Genomic DNA, 15,344 nt, shown 5'->3' on the forward strand with positions numbered 1-15,344 from the left:
TGAAAACAACAGGAACATCAAGCAATATTAAGTCCGTGTTTATAATAAATTTAATAAAAAGTCTTGAGATGTCCTCTCTTGCGAGAGCTGCAACTCGATTCTATGATTTTGACAAATAAATCTAAATCTGATCCACTGTGACTGCGAAAAAAGTGAATTTGAACCTGAAAACCCAATTACCCACCACTAAGACAACTTTAGGGAGCAATGGGAAGTCTTCGTCCTTCGGTTTCCATTGTGTCTCACGACCAAGTATCCCTTCTTTACTTGTTGATCTTGCAAACAATTAGCAAGCACCATATTGAAACATTTCGTAACCTTCGAATCATAATATTGAAAAGAATCTTACAGTGCTACTAAATCGTGCCCCTTCAGTCATATGACTCTTACCTTTCTCCTGATAAGATAAATTGGAGGAAATTAGATGAAGGAATTGAAAGCGTGGAAAAAAAGAAAAAAAAGAAAAAAAAAAGGTCGTCTCCCAGACATGTTTCATAATAACCATGTGGCTTTTCCTTGTCCAGCAAAACTCATTACTCCAAAACCAATGAACTTGACAAATTCCCCTCATAACTATTTTTGAGATATAGACCTTAGAATTCAGACATAATCACTGCGTGCTCCGGTTTTGAATCACAAGATTCCTGACCAGGCATTTTTTCCATTTTAGCAACAAGCTTAAAAATTAAGTAATACGTAGATGAATGAATATAATACAAAAATGAACAAATCGGTGAGAATGACGAGATGAAAGTACATATATATAGGCAAGGCAATCTAGCAACAGATCTTCAGATGACCATCTTCCGTTCCAACGAGAAAGAGCCTTGAGAATGGCAGAATACTTAAACTCGATAAAACTGAAACGTTCCTTGCTCCATGATCTGCCAAATAGAGATATTGAGGTGTGACACAAGGTAGCACATCCTGTCAATATTTCCATAGGTAAAGGTATATGTTAGTAACAAATGAAGGAACTGTATCTTTCTTTCCTATGCTTTGTGTGCGCTAGATGTTGGGGGACGGGGGAGGAAGAGGAATGATCCTCCTCTCAACGATATGACAAACTAATAATCATTTGAAAGGAGAGGATGGGTTATAGTACAATAGTCCTCTTGTTATACAAGGGAGGTAAATGTCCATTTTCCTAATTTTTCAAGAAAATTTATTTACTTAATTTTATGGTTACATAGTTTGGTTTTTAACATTGTCTTTTGACTTTTTCAGTGCATGCAAGTTTAAATCTCCGCAACCCACTCAACCAAAACCCATGACTTAGAGGGTCGAGGTGTTGATCTCAACACAAGTACAGAATTGATGGGTTCAAACGTGCAGATGCAGAGAGAATATAAGAACACTTTTTCCAATCAGGGTATGGGTTTCAGCTTTCTTTCTTTTTTTATAAATATTCACGCAAACCAGTTACCAACCCAGTTGGTTGTTATTCCTTAAAAATAGAAAGCAAAACTACTTATGTCAAAACTTTAAACCCAACAAGGGTTGGCCTCTACTAAGCAACTTGAGTAGTAAATTCATGTCAGTATCTTCATAACATTCAAGAAAAATATAACTTTGATTTCCTATGAACTGCTACATTAGATTTAACAGCTAACCAGAATTTTGAAAGGCTAACACCTGATATCTCTTAAAAGCCCAATAAACAACTTAATTAGTTTCATGGTTGAGAACCATGACCTCAAGGTTATGAGCCTTGCGAGCTACCAAACTGCTCTACCCTGCGCTGAATAGAAGAAATAAAAACTAATAAAAAAAGGGATTGAATGCACCCCTCTACTATATCTGTACAAATAGAATAGTCCATTTATACAGAATGGTAAAGGGGCCCTCTACTCTTTGATCATCGATCATAGAAATGAAAGTATATTTTAATCCTTACGAACTTGATCTTGTTGCCCCTGGCAACAAACATGCATGAACCATTTCACGAAGTATGTGTCTGGATAGTCCAAAGCCTCGATAGTTAGCTCTCGGTCTTCCGGTCGAAAAATGTCAATGAAGGCGTGTAGGTGCACTATTCTGCAGTGGGGATTGTAACTTTCCATGAATTTTCCATTTATCACTCAATGAATGAACTTTGCTTATTTCTTAGGTTGCTTTCACAATCACATCAGTGTGCGCACATTACTTACTACTCCACAAACACAACCCAGTAACCTCACCCTCACAAGCAATTAGTTTGTTTGAAATATGAACCTATCTTTGTTTTCTACTTAAAAAAAAAACTATTAAAAAATTTAAAAAATAGCCATCAACAACAATTGGCTTAATTTTATCTTTCAATAAAAATACTCAGGACATCCTTGCATTTACCTAATGAAAAAAAAAAAAAAAAACCTCAGGACATCCATCTCAAGAGTGGCTTAAATTGAGTTCTGTTAATATACTCATCTTCATAAGAATCCCGCAAGCAATATCAAATTATTCAGAATGCTCAGCTACTGAGTACATGTTTTATGGCACTAGAATGGGGTGCACAGTGACTGATAAACAATCACGGTAAGATCTTTTTTTTGTCTTCTTCTTGACTTCATTATACATCCCCCATGGAGAAATTTGGTTGTTGGGGAAATTTGGTTGGGAGTTCAAATATGCCCATTGAAGCTGTTAATGATAAAAAATTCACTTCATGCTGGACACGTATAAAGGAAAAAGGGCAGGAAAGAAAATGATGTGATTACTATTAAGTAGTATGCAGTTTATTTTCAGTTGCTGATGTAGATAGGTAGTTTTAATTATGTTTCAACAAACAGCAACGTTTGCTCAGGTTGTTTACTGCCACCTGTCAGTAGCAGTTAGGTTGTTAGATATTCTATTGAGCAATATATAAACTCAACAGGTCTCATTGTCACTTTTGAGATTCAGTACTTTATCCTAAATTTTTCTCTCGATTTTCTCTTCTTTTCTTCCTTCTACAGAAGCTGTTGTATCTGATCAACTAAACTACTTGAGAACAAAGAAGCTCTGTCAGCTGATATCTACTTTCCATATATGGCATTCTACTTATGAAGATGGAGGGCTAAATGATATAGATAACAAAATAGTAAGATCTAGAAATCCATATTCCAATAGTCAAAGCAACCATTGTTTAACAAGCAAGGACAAGGTCAGAATTATGATGCCAGGTACAAGTAAACAAGGAAAAGAGGGAAAGAAATTTGGCATACATACTTCATTTGCAGATCTGGATAAAGAGGAAAGCCCAATCTTATTTTTAGCGATTGAAATCACATCTTGTCCCCACACAGAGAAGCCAGACACACCATCACTGTGACCTCTGAAAACAATGGGCTGTGGTGGCCAGTCCCTGCAGGAGAAGGTCCTAGTGTCAGCAATTAGACTTGGTGAAAATACTCGTACCACAATTCTGTTAAATTAAGCAGAAAGTTGCATTTCCAATCCCTCTAAAGAAGGTAAGAGAAACTTTGAGCAAGAATAAGCTAGTTACTCCTGCTTCCCAACAGAAACCTGGACCCCACACCTTAGCCTTCAAAGTGGGAAGAGATACCATTTAAGTCAACAGCTCGTGGTGATCCTTAGTATTAGTTATTAGGGTAAATTACAGCCGCCAGCACCCCTCAGATTTACCGAAAATACAGCCTGAAAATGACAGGGATCTCCCTTGACTTTATTAAATCTGTTTCACTTCCCCCTTCTTGTTAGATAATGGCTGTTGGAATTTCAAAAATTCCAAAAATACCCTCACAACCCCCCCCCCCCCCCTCTCTGTGTGTGTGTGTGCGTGTAAACACCATCTTCTCTCCCTTTCATCTTTTCCGGCAGTCAGCACCCCATCCTCCTCTCAGTCTCTCCTCTCCTCAGCTGCCCTGTGAATAACTCACTGTTAACTGTAGCATAGAGCATATAAATTGAAGTCTTAGTGCAATTCCTTTTAGTTTCTTGTTATTTACTCTCTGCTGACTAACTCCAAGTGAATACTCTCTGGCTTTTGGTGGGTGTTGTTTGGTTAGGGCTATGCTTGCTGTCAATTACTGCAGAGCTGTAGAGATTTGAACATCTGCCTAAAGATGATGGCTCCATTAACTTTCTGGTGATTGGTAATTGGGGAAAAAGAGGTGCTTTCAACTTGCAAATTGCTCCTCAGGTATTTCTTTTTCATTCTTCCCAACACTCTCAGTGCTTGCATTGTTTATTGTTTGTTGATTATATTCAAATTCACCAAATAGTTCACTTTGGATACATGCTTGATCAATTAAGCACCAGCAGTAGAACTGATTAATTCCAGATGGGAAGGGTTGGACAGAAACTAGATATTGATTTTGTGGTTTCAACTGGTGACAATTTCTACGATAATGGCTAGACAGGAGAGCGTGACACTGCATTTGAGGAATCATTTACCAAAGTCTACACTGCCAACAGCCTGCAAAAGCAGTGGTACAGTAGTAAGTTCCACTTTTCAGTGCCACCAAGTGGGGTTCAGCCATCGCTGACCCAGAGATGGCTGAACCCCTCTCTCTCTCTCTCTCCTGGTTCTCCGGTTCTGCTGATAACAGCTGGCAGAAAGAGAGATGTTTTTTTAAAAAAAAATCATATATATAGTCTTACATATATTCAAATATTTATAAATATATATTTTCAGAAAATATATTTAGTTATATTTATAAATATATATTCAAATATTTATATATTTTCTGGGAATATAATAGTTATATTTTTATACTTAAAATATATTGTCTATAACTATAAAATAGATTTTCTATAATTATAAACCATATTTTATTTGAGAGAGAGAGAGAGAGAGAGTTTAAAAATAAAAGGTAAAATGGTCAAGTTCATCAAAATCTTAACAGCATGGGAGGTCCCTATCATTTCTAAAAACAAAGGAGCACCGCTTGTATTTTCACTAAATATGAGGGGTGCCAGCTATAATTTACCCTATTTATAAACTCAAGGTGAGAGTCAAAAGTATCAAAGGAATTCCATTAATGGCTTTTACCAAAATTACTTGCACTCGGATTTTTGAGTTCAACTATTTGATAAGATTTGAGCCAAAATTTGAGTATGTAGTCAAGTAACCCAAACAGAGCAGACAGCATATTTCAGATTACCTTCTCAAGTCCCAAATTCGTAAAGTCTTGTCAAGAGAGCTTGAGACAAGCAAATGTTCTTCCGGTGCAGCTAACTGCAGACATCAGAGATAAATGAGCCTATACTCATAAAAGTAGATTTCATTTTTGCCAATTGAAATTACCTTTGTCACATATCCATCGTGAGCACGCCATGAGGCAATAATATTTCCACTCCTCATATCAAGCAACCTACAAAATCCAGAACTTAGTCCAGCTGCAATCCAAGATGGTGAAGTTGTGGCTCCATCAGCTCGCATTTTGTCAGGCCCACACGCACATATGGAGGAAATGAGGGAAGGGAAACTGGATTCACCAGATTCACTTCTCCAGAGATGAAGTTTTTGACCTTGGGAAACATCAATGAATCTGCACAATATGGTGAAATTCAGAACCTAAACTGCATATAGTAAATATCCGTTCTTCTCTTTTTCTATAATTTTCTTTTCTTCTCTCAATTGCACCAGCTAACAATGCAAATCTGACAATAAGGTACTACGTCACCTTAGAGAACCATTTCCGGTACCAACTACAAGCTTTTCGATGGAAGCTAGGTGATGCATACAAGTGTACAAGCTCCCATCAAATGCAGAAGACAATATTCCACCTGATAGTGGATTTGAATTTAGAATATTGGTTTGATCAGCATTTGTATTTGATGTAGATGTTGAAGGAGGGCTAGTAGCATGCACAGGATTTGCAGATGATTCAGCGAAAATTGATATTAATTTTCCTGTTTGGCTGTTCCAAACATGTACTGTTCCATCACAAGAAGCTACCCGCCCACAGGTTGATAAAACACATATATCATTCACAACCTGAAAGTTACAGAAGTAATGAGACAAATCACAGATATCTAGTCATAAAAGCATACAGACTAAACTCAGATATTTAAAAATAAAGAAATCAACTACTTTGAAATACAAAAAGAACGTGGGTGAAAGGTCTATAATGACCAACCAATCATCAAAATGCATAAACATATTTAAGTATCACTCAGACATAAGAATAAGGCATGTGTAATAAGTATCAATATAGTACCAACATACAGGTACTTATTAGTTAGTAGTGGCATAATACAGTAGGTTCTGATGAAATCGGGTCAGTATGGCATCATAAACAACAATGGAGAAGGTATAACCCGTCCGACTAGCACCAATGCATGTCCTTAGATGTTAAATGAAGACATGATAGTTTCAAGGACTTTTATATGGCATATAGAGGTATAAATCAATCACCAATAGGGAACGCCAGCAGAGGTGCAGACACTATGAGCTATCACCAGAACTATATTATAGTTATAACAACCATCTTAGGCCATAGCCCATATCAGATGATGGAAGCAGACCTCTAGATACATTCCATCATACCTCTAGACAGTAGATACAGTACAAACCAAAACCCAATCTACTTCTGCAGGAAATCCAAACCAGCTTTTGTTAAGCTGATAAAGTACCTATACTGGAGCCATTTCTACCTCATAGCTACCATCTAAGTCCATTGCCCCATACCAAGGAACAGCACTTCAGATGCAATATAAAGGAAAACCCAATCTACTTCTGTAGGGTATCCAAACAAGCTCTAATTGGTCTAAGTTGAATTGTCTGCCAATACAGATTCTGGGAAAGCAGTCTTTGTTAGACAGTAACATTGGTGTTGGAAGTTAATTTCAGATGCAATAGAGGTATAACAACTCACATGAACTAAAAATTTGTCAACAATAACCCACATATCAAGCCTGCCTTAATCTCACTAGGCAGGGTTGGCTACATAAATACTGACAATTTATCTATATCTATGGTCATCCTTCTGTAAGGTCAATATAATGTATATCATGCCTAACAATTTTCCAACAAATTTTTCTTAGTCTTTATTTACCTCTTTTGCTAACAACTTCTTCCATTATATCTGCTCTCCTCACAAGTCACTATTAGTCTTTTACTCACATGATTAAACCATTTTACTTGTGTCTCATGCATTTTATCTTCCATAAGAACCACTCCAATTTTATGATGTACAACCTCATTTTTAGTTCTATCTTTTCTTGTATGGGCACACATTCACCATAACATCTTCATCTTTGTAATGAATTTTACTATTGCATAAAATGCCCAAACACACATCTCCATTTTAACCATCCCTTTTTGGACAATTGATCCTAAATATATTAATTAATCTTTTTTTGGAATAACTTGATCATGAAGTCTTAACATAACATGACCCACACTACTATTTTGACTAAAGTTTCATTCCATATATTCAATTTTTAATCTGCTCAACTTGAAAATTTGGATTCTAAGGTGTCTCATCCCCGTTAAGTAATACTGGGGATGAGAATGGAGATTTGCTGGGTCCAATGATACCTTGCTGCAGCATTACTTCACACTGTCACTCAATTTCATCTTTTTGTGGGTATAGGTACCAATAAGGTCAAACAACCACTGGGCCTGCTCCTCGAATCAAATGAATTCTATGGTCATGTGCTCTGGTGGTGGCAATCCTTGTGGTTCAATAAAAAGGTATGCAAATTCTGCTAGCAGTTTGTCCACCTCTCTATGATCCCAATCTGGAAGCTTGATCACGTTATAGGCCATTGTCGTTAAGAGTGGATCTGTTTTTCCCTGTAATCTCACCTCTTTACCACACATTGTTGGAATACCATAGTCATCTCCATGAAATCCCAATTTATGGGTTTGAGGGTACTCAAACCAATCAACCCCCAGAACTACATCAAATCCACTGAGTGGTAAAACATACAGGTCAGCCTCAAACTGCATTTGTCCTATAGTGAAGACCGCCCTCCTGCACAGCCCTGTGCCGTGCACCCTTTTGCCATTTCCATAACTGAAAAACCCTGTTTACCCTCCAAATATTTGGACAAATACACAGCTAAGGAAGGACTGACAAAGCTACAGGTGCTCCTTGAATCGATGAGATGGCTGTTCGTTGAGGACTTTTTGGCCCTCTGTCCTCTACTTCCTCTTTGGTTATGAGATCCAAACAAAACAAACGCTTGCAGCGATGATTAGGAGTAAACAGCTCATCACAATTAAAGCACAACCCTTTAGCATGGCATTCGGCCATCTCTGCACGTGTCAGCGTTTTTAATGGTGGAAAGCTTGATCTGTCCATCATTTTGCAGCTAGTGGACTGCTGCTGTGGGGTAGGTGGTTTCCAGAATTGCTGTTGAGTTTCCTGATATTTGAGTTCATAAATCCGAGCCAGGCACATAGCTATAGCCAAGCTATAAGGGGCTTGGACTGCAACTTCAGTCTGAATAGGATTTTGTAACCCATTGATATACAACTCCACCTCCTGTGACTGTCATTGTCAGTACCTTAGAGCTGACAAGGATGGTTTCAGATATTGAAAGAAGAATTCTGAGAGAATTCAAGGAAGAGAAGAGAAGAGAGAGAGAGAGAGAGAATAACATAATTAGAAAGAGAAAATCAGATTCTTTCATTCCATGATTTGGGCTAATGCCTCGATACATATATAGCCTTCAGCTGTCTCTTTTGGAATGTACTCCAAGAGATGCCTTGCTGATAACCGTCTTGGTACACCCCTAACAGCTTGCAAAATTATAAAGACTATTCTACCCTTAGGAATGTGACAATACCCCCTCCCTTCAAGACATTTCTTGTCCTCAAGAAATTACAAAAGCTGAGCAACTTGGGGAAACTGTTTGAGGAGACCCAGTAGGTACTCCCAAGTAGTGTGATTGGGGTGATAGTGGGTCAATTGCACCAGCACCTGTGTAATGGGGAGAGAATTTTGATAGATCACCCCCTTTTCAACACCGCGAATGGTTCCACAACTTCTGGTAAGTTAGTTTCCACTAGAGGGAGGTCTAAACTAGTGAGGTCAAAAGGTCCCACTAACCTCTTTAGCAAGGAGACATGGAAGACCAGATGAATCCCGACTCCTCCTGGTAGTTGCAGTCTATAGGCTACCTTCCCCACTTTGGCCAACACCTAGAAAGGCCCGTAGTACTTTGGGCTTAACTTGGTGGGAGGGGTTACAGCAAATAATTGTTGCTGGAATCTTTTAACCTTCAAATAGGCCATGTCTCCCACTTCAAAGTTTTTCTCACACCTCTTTTTGTCTGCAAGTTGCTTCATCCTGTTCTGTGTCACAACAAACTCCCTCTTATCACCTATAATGCTTCTTGTCTCTGCTGTAAGTATTGGTTAACGGCCAATTAAGCACTTGGGTATTGCATGACTACAGGTATCAATGAGGGTTTATAATCGAAGAGGGCCTTGAATGGGGACCTTTTTAAGGAACGGTGGCAATTAGAGTTATACCACCACTGAGCAAGTGGTAGCCACTTGTTCTAGCTCTTAGGTTTAGAGAAGCATAGGCACTTGAGGTAAGTTTCTAGGCATTGGTTCACCCTTTCAGTCTGTCTATCAGTTTCAAGATGGTAGATCGCTAACATGTGCAACCCCACTCCTAACTGTTTGAACAATTCGTTCCAAAAGTTGCTGGTGAATACCTTATCTCTGTATGATGTAATTGATAAGGGTAACCCGTGTATCTTCACCATTGAGTCCAATAACAACCTCGCTAGTTCAAGGGCTGTGAAGGGGTGAGCCAGGCTTAAGAAATAATTGGACTTTGTCGGCCTATCCACCACCACCAATATAGCATTGTTCCCTTCTAATCTAAACAAACCCTCCACAAACTCTGTGGATATTTGCTACCATGCCTGCTTAGGTATGTCTAAAGGTAGAAGTAAGCCCGAGTAAGGGACTTGCTCGTGCTTACAACGTTGGAAAATAGAACATTCTAGCACAAACTTGGTCACATCTTTCTTTAATCCCGGATAATAAAAAAGCTGCCTTACCTTGTTGTGAGTGACATTCAAGCCAGAATGTCCTCCAATGGGAGAGTCATGCAGAGATTGTAAAATCCTTCGTTTGAGTTGGGCATCATCCCCTATTACCAGCCTTCCCTTGTACCTTAGTAATCCGGCCTTTAAGTTGTACCCATTATGATCAGCTGGCCTAGCAGCCAGTTGAGTCATATGGTCCCTTACCCACGGGGTTTGTTCATAGTTGGCTGATATTTCTTTCACCCAATTAGGTACCAAAGCCGAAACAACTCGACATTCCCCTTCTTCCTCCCTTCTTGACAATGCATCTACCACCGTATTCTCTTTTTCTTTTCTGTATTGTATCGTATAATCTAGTCCCTATAGCTTGGTTACCCTTTTTTTTTGTAATTGGGTGTGCAATCTTTGTTGCATCAAGAATTTGAGACTTTTATGGTTCGTTTTTATCACAAATGGATTCCCCTCTAGATAATACCTCTACTTTTCCACTGCCATGAACACTGCAATGAATTCCTTGTCATAGATGCTTAGCCCCAAGTGTTTTGGGGCCAAGGCTTAGCTAAGAAAGGCTAATGGTTTGCCCTCCCGTACTAATGGTTTGCCCTCCCGTACTAACATTGTGCCTACCCCAGACTCACAAGCATTGGTCTCTAAAGTAAAGGGCTTGGTAAAGTCAGGTAAGGCCATAGTTGTTAAAGGTGCGCCTAGGCGCTCGCCTAGGCACAAGGAGCCTTAAGGCGCCAGTTCAACGCCTCGCCTGGGCCGAGGCGAGGCGATTTCAGTGAGGCGCGCACCTTGCACGGTGAGGCGCCGAGGTGAGAGGCGCGCCTTATGAAACCTAGATTTTAATTAAAATCTATGCAGCGCAATTCCTCTCCTCTTCTTAGTTCCAACATGTATACATTACAACATATTTACATTTCTTTAGTTTAAATAAATGTCCACATTTTCTTTTATTTATATTTTATCTTCCATTTACTTTAATACATAAATATAAATAAGAAAATACCTCTCATTTGGATTCAATAAAAATATCTAAAAAATCAAAATTCATAAGAATAAAAAAATAAAATTTTAATTTTAGTACAAACTCAGGATTTAGCGATCTTACCACTCCCAAAATACATACCTACTATTTCTTGAAAAATTCATTAAAAATCATTTTAACAACAATGAAAATTAGCTATCAAAATACCGGGAGATAGTTTTTCAAAATGAAAACATTTTCTTATATGTCTCCTTATAATGCGCTAATCTTCCAAACTTAGAAAAATAGCATTTTTCAAAATGAAAACATTTTTTTGATTGAAGGGGATGATGAAGATATTGACCTTGATGTTGATGATCTCCTTGATGATGATTGATTAAAACTTCTTTATTGATTGTGGACTTGTAGTATTTATATGTTTGTTTAGAACTTTGTATGATGATTGGTACTTGTTTGAGTTTGAGACTTTAAGTTTGAACTTTGATGATGTTTCTAGTTTAGAATTTGCATGATGAATGAATCAACTTTGATGATGTTAGTTTAGAATTTGAAGATAATGAATCATTAATGATATGCATGTGTTATTATTGATAATTTGATAGTTTTTTATGATTTTACAAGATTTTGAGTTTTTTTTCTAAAAGGCGCGCCTCGCCTCGTGCGCCTCCCGCCTCAAGCTCCAAGACCCTTTGTGCCTCGCTGTGCCTTGCGCCTTTCAAAACTACGGGTAAGGCTAGGATTGGAGCCTATGTTATGGCGACCTCCTTAAGGGTGTGAAAGGCTGCTTCTACCCTTAGATTCCATTCAAAGCCATTCTTCTTAAGTAACTTTGTAAGTGGCTTGCTAATAATCCCATAATTCTTGATCAAATTTTTATAGTACCCTGTCAAACCAAGGAATCCTCTTAACTCCTTAACTATCTATGGTGCTAGCTATTCCACCATGGCATCAATTTTCTTTGGATCAGTGCTAACTCCTTCTCCCATGATGATGTGACCTAAGTATCCACTTTTCTCTTTGTGAAAGTACACTTAGACCTCTTCACAAACAATTGATTAGATCTGAGGATTTGGAAAGCAGTTCGTCAATGGCTCAAATGCTAGTCAAAATTTGGGCTATATATAAGTATGTCATAAAAAAAGACAAGGATGAACTTTTTCAAGTGGGCCAAAGATGTGGTTCATTAGGGCTTGGGAAGTGGTAAGGGCATTAGTTAGGCCAAAAGGCAAAACCAAAAATTCATATAGGCCTTGGTGGGTCTTAAAAGCAATTTTAGGAATGTCTATGGGGCTCATCCTAATCTTGTGGTATCTAGACCTTAAGTCAAGCTTTGAAAATATAGTGGCCCCGAAAAATTCATCTAGAAGGTCCTCTATGATAGGGATTGTAAATTTGTTTTTGATCGTGTGGGAGTTTAATTAGCGACAATCAACACAGAATCTCCACGATCTATCCTTCTTTTTCACTAGAAGGATAGGGGAGGCAAATGGGCTCTAACTTGGTTGAATTATGGACTTAGACAACATGTCTTTATCCAAACTTTCAATCTTGGCCTTTTGAAAAGGTGAATACCAGTATGACTTGACATTAATGGGTTCGATATTGGGTTTTAAATGGATGGTGTGTTCAAGGAATCGGATTGGGGGTAAGGTAGATGGCTCAGCAAATAAATCCTCAAATTCAACCAATAATGATAGTAAAGAGTCATAAGATAGTACCTTGCTTGAGGAAGGCATTGTGGCATCAAGCTTAAGCCAAGAATGATCTCTCCCTTCAACTATTGCATCTTCCTTGGTATCCCCTTTCCCATCCTCCAACTTGACTGCATACAAGGAGTGTAGCTGGGCTATGGTAATCTCCCTTATGCTCAAACAATTTTTTCAAGTTTTTTCCACATACCATTTTACACTCACCCTCCTCCAAGCACCCTGTTAACGTCAGTCTCTTTCTCACCATCTCAAAGGTTACTTCCAATGTATTGAAATAAAATATCAATGGACTTATCGTTCTCATCCAGTCTACACCCAATAGAATGTAGCAGCCCCCTAAGTGCAAAATCCTTAAATCAGTGGTGAACTCAAGTCCTTGCATCCGCCATGTGAAGTTTTGGCATTTGCACATACTGATCATTTTGCTGCCGTTTGCAATGGTAACAAATAGGGGAAGGGTGGCCTGCAAGGTGCATTGCAATTCTTTGCCCTGTCCTCATCTAGGAAGCTATGTGTGCTCCCACTGTTAATGAGGACTATCACCCTCTTCTTCCCCACTAACCCCCTTATCTTAATTATCTTCTTCAATGGATAACCCTTGAGAACATGTAAGGAAATTTGCTCGCCTTTGTCTTCGTTAACTCTATTTCTAGCCTACTCTAACTCCCCAATTTCTTTTCCTTCTTCTTCTTCCTCTTGCCCCTCCATCTACATCAATTGTTTTCTACCTTGATGCCCTGGTACATATTTCTCTCTGCATCCAAAGCACAACCCCATTTGTCTTTTCTGCTCCATGGTGAGGGGTTTCAATGGAGCATGATTGGGTGTTGCCCGAGGTACATAGTTTCCCTCTGCTACTTGTTGGCCGTTACTCTTGAGATTTCCCCTTGCACGATTCTGCTTAAGGGTGTGCAAAAAATCGGGTAAACCGATTTAACCGAACCGAACTGATCGGTTCGGTTTTGATTACTCATTTAGCAAAAATTCGATTCGTCGGTTCGGTTCAAAAATCGAACCGAACCGTGAACCCCCCTCCCTCACGCGGGCGCGACACCCCAGATCCCCAGATCTCCTTCCCTCTTCGTCTCTTCTTCCCTCTTCGTCTTTCTCTCTCTCTCTCTCGCTCTCTCGCCATTTCATTTTCATCCCAGATCTCCTTCCACCATCTCTCGCCGTCGCCGATGGCAAAGACAATGGCTCTTCGACTTCGAGGCTTCGTAGACGGTAGATCAGAGAGAAGATTGAGAAAACCCAGAAGGCGGAAGGATCGAACCGATCCTTGGTCCTTCCGTTTGCTCGGCTCCCATCATCTTCGACATCGATTGTTGTTTCTGTCGAAGCAACCACCTCCAACGCTTCCGCTCTAACGTCGACGCAGACTTGGACCTTCGACACAACAACGCCGAGTCGCCGACTTCAATGCCTACGGGTACATCTCTCTCTCCTCTGATTTCACCACCGTGCTCGCCCTTCGGTAAGTTTTCTGCTCTCCAACTTCTACTTTTCTAGAAACGTGAAGAGTTTTTTAACTATAGATTTTTAGATCTACAAAAATTCAACCGTCTGATCAAACTTATTTTTAGATATATGAATCGCTGTGGTTGGGGGAATCCAATGATCGGTTCCGATCATTGGAATCACCGGCCGGCCACCTGGTGGCCGGTGATGACAGATGTTCAGTCTCTTCGGTAGGCTAGGTTAGTTTGGTTTTCAGTTCGGTTTGGTTCGATTACCATGCTTTAGTTTTCGGTTAGTTCGGGTTCGGTTAGTGGGGTTGGTCGGTTCGGTTAGGTTATTATAGGCTGGTTGGTTCGGTTCGGTTAGAAAATTTTGGACGGTTCGGTTCGGTTATAGCCAATTGCACACCCCTAATCCTGCTAATTACTTCCCACATATCCCTTTGGAGATATCTTGTGCTTCCTAACAAATGCTTCAAGGGATAATTCATGCAAGCAAGCCTTCTCGGCCGATTGTCTCACAGTGGCTGGTTGTAGCATTTTGACCATCGGTCTTAGTTCATCACTCAAGCCATTGATGAAACAAGACACGAAATAATGCTTGTCTAAGGTCGGGTGAGAATGACTCAATATAGACTTAAGCTCCTCAAATCTAACCTGATACTCTTCCACTATTTCCTTCTGCTTCAACTTGTTGAATTCTTCCACCACATATGTTAGATTCCATTCCCCAAAGCGAGCACATAATTCCTCTATGAATTCAGGCCATCTCCACTCCATTCTCTGCCCACTCCACCCTTGAAACCATGCATCGACCACATCGTTCAAATATGCGGCCGCCATGTTGACCTTGCTCCCCTCTGCTATTCTATAGTGGTAAAAGAAACGTTCACAACGTCGGATCCACCACCTGGATTTATCCCCCTCAAACACTTAAATTTCTAGCCTCGGCATCGAGGGGTTAGTCTAGTTCACTAAGGATCCCCAGAGAGAGGTTTCTGTGGCATACTCCATCCGTTCTTTTGCCTTCGGTCTACTCCTCGATCCTATGATGATGGGTGTTGCCGTGGAACGTGGAGGGAAATCCACTGGCAGACTTGCATTAGGCTACTTGGAGAACATATTTAGTGCAACACCTAGCTGCTGACTCAAACCTAAGAATTCTTCTCTTAGGTGCGAGAAGTCTTTTGATGCAAATAAGGACAACAAAAATAGCACAAACACAAGGATGTAGAGTTGAAACAATGG

At 39.5% G+C, this 15,344-nt stretch overlaps 1 protein-coding gene across 10 annotated transcripts in view; it reads right to left on the bottom strand.

Moving 5' to 3' along the window:
• Positions 1–15,344, bottom strand: part of LOC127811612 (protein GFS12) — a 29,181-nt gene that overhangs the window by 609 nt on the left and 13,228 nt on the right. For 3 of the 10 annotated variants that reach the window (XR_008025750.1, XR_008025743.1, XR_008025751.1), the window contains 6 exons: positions 5,610–5,923; positions 5,231–5,474; positions 5,088–5,161; positions 3,190–3,325; positions 488–927; positions 165–397 (listed from right to left, as the gene is read on the bottom strand). Coding sequence is in view for 1 of the 10 variants with exons in the window: in XM_052351623.1 (XP_052207583.1) it covers positions 778–927; positions 3,190–3,325; positions 5,088–5,161; positions 5,231–5,474; positions 5,610–5,923 (918 nt within the window). In the remaining 9 variants the exon portion in view is untranslated. Of the gene's footprint in view, positions 1–164; positions 398–465; positions 928–3,189; positions 3,326–5,087; positions 5,162–5,230; positions 5,475–5,609; positions 5,924–15,344 lie in introns of those variants that run through there. The other 7 variants (XR_008025749.1, XR_008025746.1, XR_008025744.1 and 4 more) reach the window with 7 other exon arrangements.

The sequence above is a fragment of the Diospyros lotus genome, chromosome 10 (genome assembly GCF_014633365.1).
Source record: "Diospyros lotus cultivar Yz01 chromosome 10, ASM1463336v1, whole genome shotgun sequence".
Classification (NCBI taxonomy): Eukaryota; Viridiplantae; Streptophyta; class Magnoliopsida; order Ericales; family Ebenaceae; genus Diospyros; species Diospyros lotus.